General features: G+C 41.6%; 1 protein-coding gene across 4 annotated transcripts in view; it reads right to left on the bottom strand.

Moving 5' to 3' along the window:
• The window catches only part of ZBTB44 (zinc finger and BTB domain containing 44), a 41,838-nt gene that overhangs the window by 18,813 nt on the left and 10,360 nt on the right, over positions 1-12,665 (bottom strand). For all 4 annotated transcript variants that reach the window (XM_040534633.1, XM_040534636.1, XM_040534635.1 and 1 more), the window contains exon 2: positions 2,815-3,884. In XM_040534633.1, coding sequence (XP_040390567.1) covers positions 2,815-3,832 — 1,018 coding nt within the window. In that variant the 5' untranslated portion in view covers positions 3,833-3,884. The remainder of the gene's footprint in view (positions 1-2,814; positions 3,885-12,665) is intronic.

Genomic DNA, 12,665 nt, shown 5'->3' with positions numbered 1-12,665 from the left:
CCCATTTTGATTTATCCTTCTTTCTCATGCTACGCTTAACTGAAAGTCTACCAAAAAATAATCCCAATTGCTCCTCGGTTTAATTTTATGCCTTCACCTCTCAAATGGAAACTGTGTTAATAACTTATGAAAATATCTTCTCATACATAGCTATTGTTGTTACTGTAATGACTTATTTATCGAGGCCCTGCTTCACGTCTTCTTCTGTATTATAAAGTGCCTCCAAATATAATAAATTGCAAATGAATGATTCTGAAATTGTCCAAAGAGTGAAGAAGAGCTTTTTGCAATATCAGAAATAAAGGCAAGAATGCTTTTTATACAAATGCACTATAAAACACTGAGATAAATATATGCAATTATACAAGGAAAATATCTTCAGGAAAGAGAAAGCTGTACTTCAACATATCTTTCTGCCTTCATTTGCTGTTCCTATATTACTGCATGAAGAAACACATCTTTGGGAGGTAAAAAGTGCTCTCTGAGCTACAAAGCATGTCTTATCATATATTTGGTACATAGGAACTGTGCAAAAAATGAGAGCATTGTTTCCCTTTATAGGAAAATGTGAATAAAAACTATTATCAGGATAGTTAATAATGTTATGCAAAGACCACCACATATTAATTCAAACATATTCAAGGACAAAGAACAGATTTGCACTTTGAGGATTTGGGGCTGGCTAGTATACTGTTCTTCTCTACGTAGCCCTTTAAGGAAGAACATGCTGTACTGATATCCTCAATAACAGACATTTCAAGTTTAAACATTATCATCACTAAGATCCTCTGCTCCATGCTGTACAAATGGTCAGCTCCGTGACCTTCGTGGTACAAAAACTAGAATAGGAACTAGAAAATGGAAGATTTTCCAGCAAATGTCATGCAGCTTCCAAACAGAAACCTCTTGAAGATGGATGTGCAAAGCTGCTCGTCAACAGAAATCATTTCACAGCTGAGGAAACTGGCTAAAGCAATCTTCAGCAAGAGGAAGATGCAGCAAGGTGCCTGGGTATTACTTACAGCATGTTTCAAAAGGAGATTTTATAGCATTGTGGCACCTCTCTTCCTACAACCGATTTCTTATCTCACATTCTCAGGTCCCAATTCATTCAAACTCATTCTGTGTAGTTCTGCTGACATTTCAAACTCCAAGAGACACCCTCTGAAAACTTCTGTAGATAGTATGCTACTCATTTGCAATCTAGTTCATTCATTTGATCTGCTTGGATATGATATTTATAGTTGGTAAAATTCCCTCCTTTCACTTGATACGCTGTTTGTAACTTTCCCTAATCATTATTTGTACTGGTTCTGTTTTATCTGTGATGGTACAATTACGTTGATGTAATAATTTGCATCTCCGATCACTTGGCCCTGGCAAGGTGTTCCCTAAGTTCCTACTAAAATGAGTTAAAATCTGAGTCAAACTAAACCTGCTTGAACAAGGATCACTTTTCCTGGAAACTGCCCAGCAAGCAAGCTGTTGCTTTTAATCTGTGCACTATTTTGGAAAACTACATCCAAAGATTTAGAGGTCCTTAAGTTAAGTCTGCTCCTCAGAAAAGGCAAACGGCATTGCCTTTGGTAAATAAAACATTTTCATTTGGAAAAAGAATTAGTGACATATGGTATCAACACATGAACTCTACAAACTGACAAACAGAAACAACATCATGTCTTTAAGGGACTGGACAAAGGGAAGATACGTTCATTTCTTTTTAGTAAGTATTACCCGAGATACTTTAACAACACAGACCACATCTACCGCAAACTTAGAATGGCCAGAGCCACTTTCTGCAGAGAAGAACGTGATACACTGAGCAAAGAAAAAAAGATTATGCAGGCTACTAGGCTACATTTATTTACTTTGTTTTAGTTTATTTACTTAATTAACTGACGTAGCCTTTCATGTATACATTACGTGAATGAAGCAGACCAGCACATTCTTCATTCTTATGGTTTTCAAATAAAACAGGCTTGATTAAAAATCTCTCAGTAAACAAACTCTACCGAACACAGGTCAAGCCACTTAACTGAAGGCAAAATAGCTGACTAGGGCAAAATTTTGGTAATTAAACTAGAAATACTGCAAATTGCTGGCCTTCTGACTTACTAAAAGCCATTCAATACATTATGTGCAAAGAGAAAAAAACAACCTTTAAATATTAGCTATTAATAAGTAACAGCCTGCTAGAAAAACCCAAAACTGGCTTCAAATTGTCCTTTACGGAAAAAGGTTTCTCTCAGCAATTGGCAGCATTTGAAGAAGCAACTTGAGAACAAGCCCCACAGAAATGGAAAGATTCTCAGTATTATGACTGTGTGGTTTTGCCTTCGTCTGGGACATTAAGATGACAGTGTTCCACCACTTATTTTGCAAATCTTCTTACAAAGGCTCTCTGTCATGGTTATACAAGATTTTATGTCTGATGCAAAGTACCATTCTGTCCCTCTGTGGCTACAAGCCATAACTCTTTCAGATTTGGTGTTACAGAGTAACTGAGATCGTGCCTTTTGACACTACTGAAAACAGAATTATTTTCCCCAGTCAAGCAACCAGAGGTAAAAAGGGGCTATCAATCTCTTCTGAATAATCAGGAGGTCTACCAGCAGGCCTACCTTCCTTAGTTGCGTTCCAGTTATTTAAAGAGCTAACTCCCGTCCCTTCACCAGGGTTTATATATAACATTTCATTAAACAGGAAAAAAGAAAAGCGGTTCCACAAAAATAAAACACAAACACATTTCCTCCAGTAAAATCACAAGTGCACACGCATGTACTTGTACATCTACGACCCCAGAAACGGCCATACCTATAGAGGAAGATTGTGGGCTGATCAGGAGATCTTCCTGAACTTGCTCGCTTCCTGGGACCGTCTGCTGATCGCTCAGGGAGCTCTGGGACGCGCTAACAGGCTGCGATACCTCCTCATGAACCTCCTCATCACTTAACCTCTCCACTTTGACACGCACGTCTTCCTCGATCACGAGGGGCGAGCTGGCTTTCGTGCTCTCACACGTCACGTAGTCTGCAATTCTTCGGTTGGCCTCCGAGGGCCCGGGCATTTCCAAAGTCCTAGAGTTCTCCACCTGCTTCACCTTCTCAGACTGAAGCCTTCGATCAATTCCAAAAGGAAAAGTCCAGGGAAAAGCTAAGGAGGAGTCTACAGGCTGATTTCTGGACTCCGGGTAAGAAGTTGAAGGATTCAGCACTTGGGGGGAACTTGTTTGGGTGTTACACTTGAGGGGGCTCTCAGGAGACATAACGATGTAGCTTTTGCGCTTTCTTCGTGACTCTCGGCACACGGGAATGGTTCTTTCCACCACGCTGCACTCAGAAGACACCGGAGAAAGGCTGCCGTCTCGCGAAGTGAAATTGCAGTTTGCGCTGTTCTCCTGGCCTGCGTCTAGCACCTTCTCCTGCTGGCTGTTGGGCGTATTCCATAAGATGCTCGACTTCATGAACTCGGAGCACGTGCTGGCAACACTGAACATTTGCATATAGCTGGCTGCGGCCAACACGTCAATAATGTTTTCTGTATTGATGGACAGCGTTGCCGTGTAAGCGTATTCCAGAAGAGGTATAAAACCAGTCACTGTCACATGGTGCAGGTCTAACACGCTCTTGCTCTCGTCTTCTGCTTGGCCGACGAGTTTGGATCGGAAGAAGTCGCTGCAGGCTGCCAAAACCACCTTGTGCGCCCTGAAGATTTTGTCCTGGACGCGAATGGTGATATCACAGAAATGTCCGTCGTTGCGAAGCATGTTCAGCTTTCCAAGCATCTCCTGACTGTGAGCAGGGGAATTATGAGTGAATGTTTTAACACCCATTTTTTCACCTTTCTGCTAGCGTTCCTTCCACATACGAGAGATCACAGGTATCCTGAAACAAAGAGAAGAGCTGTCATTTTCATCTCGGAAAGCAAAAGTGAAGTGGCTTCACTTCAGACCCTGCTTGAAGAAAATGCAGTGGAATCCTCTAGGGCCTGGTTTATTATTTTATTTTTTAGGATCCAGACTGTGCAATGGATTAACTATACAAAAATGCAATTACTCAGTTGTAATTTTCAAAAATGCAGACCAAATTGTTTGCAGTCTATCACTAATATCATCTCCCACATTTCTGCTATTGTCCACTCAGAACAAATTTCCAACACAGTTTAGAGAAAAATAAGTGCCTGTAGCACTACAAAGAAAGCATTTTTGAAACCATCATCTGTGTAAGAAACCTCTATTTTTTCTTTTCTGGGCTCAGGAAACTATTGCTCATGGCTCTTAAGCCTGAGGGACTTTGTCGAATGATTCTTTTAAGTGGAATAGACGTTTCCTTGGATCCACTTATGAGCGTGCAGGAGCAGGCAAATATCCCAGAGAAGGCATTTAATACCAGAAGTTTTAGAGAAACTACAACATGAATTTTCAGAGGGCAGAGTTCAAGCTAGTAAACACAAAATAATAGTTGCCAATAGCTCTGCTTTACTGCTGTAGTGCAGGTACTGATTGCCTAAAGCTGCTTTTAATAAATAATTTTGGACTAGGATGAGAAGTTATTGAAAATCTCTTCAAAAACACAGTGGATTACAAACCTCAAAGTGAAGTTTGGATTTAAATCAAATAGACACAAATTGATTTTATACATGTGATAAATAATGGAAGTAGTGCAACTTTTTCTTACAAAAAATACACACTGCCTTCTTGGGGACCAATTCTCTTCTATGTGTAGGAAGAAATGCATGTTTTCTGTGCAAGGTCCTGAAGGACTAGAGGGGACCGTACGTCCCACAGTGTCTGGCAGCTGTAAAGACCATCTCCAAAAGAAAAAATATATAAAATTGGTTCCCGTGTTTGCTCAAATTGTTTCTGAATTATTTCACCATAGAGGGAAAATAAGCTGTAATGTTACACCTTCTTAGGGCCCCCCAAGCTTCCATGTAAAGTCTTCCGTGTTCTACATGACTCACGTAATTAACATGATACAGAAACATCATCTGGTAAAGTTGGTGGTTAAACATCAATAACACAATTGGATCTGATTATTTCCTGGAGTCAGTCAGCTTCTTCACATCATCCTTTGCCTCTTCCTTACACATACACAGAACCATACCACTCTTGCAAATTGTGCATGTGAAGCTTCCCAGATACAGAGCTCACTGTAGTTTGGAACAACTTCCCACCAGTCTCACAAGTCTTAGCACGTATTTAAATGGCAGCTGTCAGAGCCTACCCTGTTCTACAGACACTTGCACTCGGCTTCTTCTTGTCCTCTGATTTCACTTTTGATACTGCAAACCCTTTCACACTGGAAAAACATTTATGCTAGAGAAGAGACTAAGACTTAATACGCATAAAGGCTGAGTGAAACTATAAGTCCATTTGGATTTAAAATGAAATTTCACACTACTGCAGAAGAAGAAGTTAAGCACAAGCAAAACACTCCTCTTCAGCGAAAGAAAACATATCGACCTCAAGAGGCATCTGAAGATCCAGACTGTTTGTTCTCCGGCACGAATCAAATGAAAAGCATATTTAATTGATCTCAGACCAAAACTCTGCAGTAAAATCTTGTAACAGCATATTCTAAAATGGCCTTAGGATAGCCTTCCTGCTGAATTCCCAGTAGCTGCAGCAATTCCTTGGCACATCAGAAGCCCAGAACCCCTGTTCAGGAACTGGCTGCAAAAAGATGAATACATGCACAAGGACTATCAATAGCATATCTGGTATTTAGAAATACCACCGATATATAATGGTAAACAAAGAGAAAAACCTAGGCAAGCGATACTCCCAATACTTATATGCCCAGAAGACTAATCACAATCATCCTTCTCCATTCATCTGAGTGAGTAACGCTCACAATCCCTCCCGTCTCCGAGAGATCTCTCCTGCTCACCTCCTTCAAACCCTCTTTTGAAGCACTGCTTGTCCTGCTTCCCCCTTCCTGCCTGCCTCTCCCCTCTTCTGGCTTCCTTTCTCCTTTCCCTTTCATCTTCTACTTCCTTGACCTTGATCTGGTTACAGAATTTAAAATAAAATAGCGGAAGGCAGCGCAATAAATTTAAATGAATTTATTACACGAGCGGAGCGCCTGCCATGAACGTGGGACCTTGTTTTGTTGAGTCACTTCCATAACACGACTTTGCCCCGTTCCTTGGACACACCGCTGTGCAAACAAGTGGCTCCTACACAGGCTGAAGGATGTACACATATGCATGTTACTTTCAGTAAAATCGGAAGAGCTGGGCTGGGGAGGGGAAACAATGCCAGTTATTTATAGTTAGTAAGGTAGTAAAAATGTCAAATATTTTTAGAAGATAATTTGAACAGTATGAAAGTATTTTTTCACATGAAAAGATGGGGATGCTAAAGCTCAGACAGGTCCTAAGGCATTCAATTCTCTTTTTTAAACTTTTAGTGGCACAGGGCACTTTTATAGCTGCAGTAAATCCTAGTGATGAAAGAGAGTAAAGGACCGAGGCATTACAACTCCACCTCAAGTCTTTGGATTGTCAACATTTCAAAATTACTTTTTTTTACACTTATTTTCAATTATTAGATATAATCGATAGAAATAATTATTAGATTTACCCTGACAATAACCCAATTATTAGATATACCCCGACAGCAGTCGTTAGACGCTCAGGTATGGGGTACTACATTCAGGAGTGATTAAGAACCAAAGGCAAACTAAACGCACAGTACATCAGGAGCGTTTGGGGTCTGGAGATCAAGGTGTGCATGTAAAGTAAGTGATAAATGGGTTGGAGCTGGAAAAGTTGCCTTCAGCTTTAAGCCAAACACCATCAGTGGTTCCGTAAGCAGGTCCTGGGTTGGTGTCAAAGAAATGGGGACCAGCTTTTCCCTCCCAGCTGCTGGCAGCACGACTCCTCTCTCCCATCCCTAGGCACACACGTCCACCTTGCCCTGTCCCACGCTACAGAAAAGTATTTTAGAGTTCAAGAGAAACAGAAGGAAATTTAAAGATACTTTCAGAAGTTGTTAAAATATTCTCAACGGGACACTTCAGCATGCATCAGAGTTGTTTTTAACTTCGCCTCAGACGCTTGCAGCTCGAGCGAATGGTTTTTCCAGCGTACATTCCCACACTGGAAACGTGTGGGAATTCACAACCTTGCCAAGGCGCTGATCCCAGGACAAGGTGAGAAGTCAGACAAGAGCACTTCAGGACTCCCAGAGAATTTTCTCCACTCCTAGGCAAAAGCAGTTTGAAGGCAAGTGCTACAGAACCAAAGACTTTGTACAATTAGTTTGAACATTAATTTAGGTCTGGGTGTTTTTTAAGCCTACAAGCACTAATGTAGACCTGACCTTTAAGTAGTCAGAGCAACTTAGCTCATTCTTACTGTGTCAAGGCTAACAAAAAACAAGTTTTACCAAGTTATCAATTCACATACGCTGTTTTGTGACAATGATTAAACATATGGCAAGCTTCTGTGCTTAGAAGCAGTAAATATGAAATTCTATGCTATACCCTGTAAGTGGAAAAGAAATGGTAATGGTTGAAAAATTTGGCTTATGTGACCTGCCAGTTCCACATACGCAAAAGTTGCTTCTTCACCTCCTGACTAGCACTATGACTCAAATCAGTGTTTTTAAAACATAGTACTTAGAATGGTCTTGGTTTTTCTTTGAACAACTCAGCAAAGCACACTCAAAGAACTGTTCGCATTCAGTTTCTGACTTGGCTACATCATCTTACAACTCATTTTTAGCACCACAAAGCTACTGCCCCACCTTTAAACTCTGCGTCCTGACCTGAGGACACTGACAAAATATGAAGACAACTTCTCTGAATACTAAAACCAACTGACTTCAGGTATGTAAATGCCATGTTGGCTCCAGTGCCAAAATGCACAGGGAATTCCCACCCTCCTGCTCCCCAGCCCCTCATTCCTTGAACTTTGAAGCCATGGTGTAAATGGGATCACTACAGCTACCTTTGGGGAAATTTACTCATAACCCAGACCGCTTCTTGGCCGCTGATTACAGCACCACCTCATATGCAGCGGCAGCAGCCTGGGGATCTTCTGTGGGGAGAAATGCGTAAACTGGAAAGTCTCCAATGGCTGAACTAGGAGCACTGCCCAACTACACCCGTACCTAAAATATTAGGCTGCTAACATAACTTTCACAACACACCTCATCTCTATTTCTTCTGTGTTCAAGAGGTAGCAATTGGCTGCTCTGAGACACAGAGGTACAAAACCAGGATCTGCCAACATCCCACTCCGCTGCACAGGTACCAGCACCCCACTCTCCCTCAAAGTGTCTCACTGGTTAGTATAATTAAGCTTATAATTGAGTTAGAACAACTGCTCTGAGCGTGTACTTAACTTCCAAGTTTGCTGTTTCTATTTCGGCCTTGAAACACTTGTGTATCTAAACACACATCTGTTTCCCCCAACAACACCAGCTGGCCTATTAAAAGGTACGATCTCCCACTACAAATCTTGCCTTGCTTCATTTGACAAAACTGCTGGCTGGAGCTCACAAACCATTCCCATTTCAAATGAATCAACAGTGCTTTCTAAACTTTGTTTAAAACAGTATTTTCGGTCAGCAAACCTAGTTTGAACTCAGCCTGCCATCGCCAAGCCTAGCGGTATTTATGAGAAGAGAAGGCAAACACAAGGTTCCTTTGCTCAAAATTACGTCAATGCACAGCATTCACTTTGGTGTCCTGGAATCTGTGGAATGCAAACCTGTAACCTTTAGCTGCAGTGGGTGAGCAGGCCAGGGAAATGAACCATCCAGAGAAGCACGCAGTGGTTCTGAACTCCAATTTCCTCTAGGATAGCATACTTCAAATTGTAAGCGCACAAAGAAGCTAGTGTTAAATTAGTTACTTCATAAACACACCGGTTGCGTTAAAACATGAAATAAATGCTGAGCTGCAGTCTATAAATGGAGTCTGAGGGGATACTCCTAGCCTGCAAAAGCCGTGACAGCATCCAGGCCTGGGGCTGACCGGGCCCTTGGTCTCTGGGCCTGGCACCAGGCCTTTATCCCCCAAACCCTTCCCACTTGACTACCCCAAGACACTGAAATTCCTCAGGCATCCTCTTCCTCCCAGCTTCATAGAAGAGGACGATTTTGAGGTGTTTTCCTTTGTAAGGAGTCTGTGGGAAGCTTCTGTTCTTGGACAGGGCTCTCCGGCAGGTTTGGCAGGCCTCCCGGAGGAGCGCTGTGTGCATAGCCCTGCTTCAGAGCAGAGAATTGCTGACAGCGAGGTACAAAACTCTGGAAAGCTCCACCTGGGAGCTTTAATTGTAGAGTAATTCCACATTCGAAGCTAAAGCCTAGAAATGCTGCAATCCATCTATTTATTGTTAGCAGTAATATTCCCTTTCACAGCAGAACACAGACGAAAGTATGTTTTTCTTTTTGTACACTCTCCACAAGTACTGCATTTGATAATGCCATTTCTTTCGTAAAAAAGTGGGTTTGGCTCACCACTTTTGACAACCTCATACACCAGAGGTTTTGAGGCCATTGACTCCATCTACAATTACTGTCGTGTATAAAAAGCATTTCTTAGCTTCTCTGTATTCACAGAGAAGTTTACACCTATATATTGCCACTTCATCTTTTTTCCTTTTTTTTTTTTTGAAGGAATCCTTTCCAAAGATGCTATGGCGGCAAGTTGCTTCCCAGTCACCTCTTCCTCTGAAAAAAGCCCAGCAGAGACTTTCCAAAGGAAGACCTTCCCGAATTTCAACTACATACCACCAGGCGCTGGTGCAGAGAGTGGCAGGAAGTATTTCAGAAGTCGCATTCATAGAGGTGGACTAAAACACCAGCAGTCAACAGCTGCTTCAAATGTTTAAGTGCACACAAATAATTCTACGTTGATTCAAGCCTGTGTAAACAGCCTACATAATTTTCAGATTAAAGACGAACTCCACACACCCAGGCCTGTTTAACACTTGTGAAAGCCACTTTATGGCAATGAACACTACCACCAACCCCACGTCTTCAACAAATCAGTAAGGATCCAGCTAAGCTCCTCACAAATCCTGTAACATCTGAGTCTTACAAAGCCTAAGTACCAAGGCTGCAACCCCATCACAATAATTTGCTGAAAAGATTTGCACATCTGGAAATCCTGAGCTGTGCCAGGACTTGATAACTTTACTTGCTTGGCAGCAACCAAGGTACGTCTCTTCAGTACAGGATATTGAGATGCAGGTGCAAAAGCACTCATTATTCCTTTACTCTAAGTTCACTTACAGACTAGAAATAGTATTTATCTGCAAAGCACAAGCAGGAAAAGCACCTGATAGCTCCTCTACCCAAATAATTACTTGGAAACATGAAGTGCCCACAAAATACCTGTTTCATATTCCTAGCACATCCCTTAAGTTTTCTCAAAATTATAAGAATGGAAAAGCCGTAACTGTAACATGCCACGAGAACAGAGAAGTTGTCTGAGGGCATGGCAAAATCTCTGATGGCAGTTACAGCACTGACTCACATTATCACTGCTATTGAAAACATTAATCTTTAATGTGGATAGGAAAAAAACAACACAGATGACAGAAAAGTAGATTTGCGTGACACAAAGCTGGTAGGTGCATTTTAATTCTCAGAGCTGCTGAAAGCATTGAGACCAGTGCTGGGGTGCCAGAAACAGCAGTTTATTCTACAAAACAGTTTTTATTGTAAATTGAGATGGTAGGTCAGTTGCAACAGAACAGTTCTGAGAGGATAAAATTAGAAAACATTTACATATACATTTTGAAGGAAAGTTGAGCGCATAATTTTTGAAGTAACAACAGACGCCTTTCCCCTCACTTGTGACAGCAGAGTACAGACTATCTTAGGTTTGCATGACTAGAACTTCAGCTTCAAGTTCAACTTAAGAAGGTGCTGATACTCCTCCTCTGTAAGATGCCACGGCTCCCACTCATTTATCACCCTTGCAGTTTATCATTCAAAACCCAGGTACTGTTTTTGGCAACCATGCTTTAATTACTGTTGTTTCTAATCCATCCAATTTACTCTTGAGGTACACTACCAAACAAGAGGGAAAATGAGCAAAACATCCACCTCTTCAGGATTTCAGTTTTAACTGTTTATACAGGCATCAAGGTGTAAGCTTTGATCAGAAACCAGTGCTGCTGCCAAATGCACTGAACTTGAGCTCTCCATGTCCTGGAACATGCGTTTTACTCTGTGGTAAGGAGATTGATACACAACTTGTATGAAGCTAACAAAAGGACTCACATTTCTGTGCAAATTGCTACAAATAATTTAAAAAAAATTCTCAGCTCTCTCCTCAGTTTTTGTCAATGCAAGCCCAAGGCCTGCTCACCAAAATCTTTCGCCACCCTTATTCAGCACCTGGTAGTGGGTTCCAAAGTTTTGGCTGAGCAGGGCATGCTCCTGCCATGTTCTGTCAATGTCAATGTCCACGCTCTGTCAAAGCTCCAGGAGCCTGTCCCTTAACTGCCACTGCTCCCAGAAGCGTCCCCTTAGCACGGCTGTCTTGACTCAGAGCTGATCTGAACAGAACTGAAGGGGCCTGCGAGAGAAGCCAAAGCATCTTGTTAGGGACCTGGGTAACAACGTCTTACCAAACCTCCCCACGAGGCAGGATGGGAAAGGCACTGCTTTTGCAATCTACCTCTGCTCGTTCCTGTTACATGGTTTCAGCCTTGTTCGCCAAAAGACGTGCAGTTTGCTCTTCTGTTTCTTCCTCAGTTTTGCAGAAGTTTTTTTTTTTTTTTTTTTTTACACCCTGGATATTTAACAACTAAACAGCACAATACTTCCTGTTAAAGCAATACAAACCAAGAATAAAGGGGATATATTTACTTGGTTCCAAACATTTCAGTTATACTGGTTCTAAACAACGCTCCAAGTAAAAAGCATACAGAAGCCAGAATGAGAGGACCAAAGTCTTCCTCATGCTACAAGACTGCCTCTGCCTGTAAAAGCAGCATGTTTGCTGGATACGTGAAAAAAGCAGCGTTTACTGTAATGAAAAACAAGGGAACACGTCTATTGCTTAAATCCCAAGTAATTTAGAATATTCAAAACAACATAAAACAACATCACAGAGCTGCTGTTCTTGTAACACAAGGTCTTAACAAAGAAAAGGCTATAAACCATTAGTTAAACCATCATTTTTTAGGAGTTGCTCTTTCTACGCCTACTGTGAAGCACTATATGTCTTATTTTTTTTTCCTCTAGATCATTCATTTGCAAAGTCAAGAAGTCGAATGCAAAAATTCAGCAGTCCTATTCCAACAGCGTGGCAGGAGATATTAGATAAAGGCAGTCTGGATGCAGGCTGACAGAAAGAACTACTACAGCCTAAGCAGGAGCCTACATTAGAGCCCAGGACATGGCTAAGGATGGAAATGCAAATACCGAAACGAAGGTGGATCGGTGGATAAAAGTGCCACTATAAACCTTTGAAAATTTCCCAGTGATGAAATGGAACACGACATGGAACTTACCAATTTGGGCTGACACATCCTCCAGCGTCTCCTTTGCAGACTGTATCTGCTCGGAAGCCACAAACATGTCCTGAAACTTAAAGGAGCTCTATTCCAACCCCTGCATCTGGCATAATTAAGAAGTCATCTGTCTGGATGTAACAGATTACAGATGCCAAGGCCACCCTCATTAAGCTTACCAG

Source organism: Cygnus olor, chromosome 22 (assembly GCF_009769625.2).
Source record: "Cygnus olor isolate bCygOlo1 chromosome 22, bCygOlo1.pri.v2, whole genome shotgun sequence".
Lineage (NCBI taxonomy): Eukaryota > Metazoa > Chordata > Aves > Anseriformes > Anatidae > Cygnus > Cygnus olor.
The sequence above is the reverse complement of the archived record's forward strand: the minus strand, read 5'-3'. Positions and strand labels throughout refer to the sequence as shown.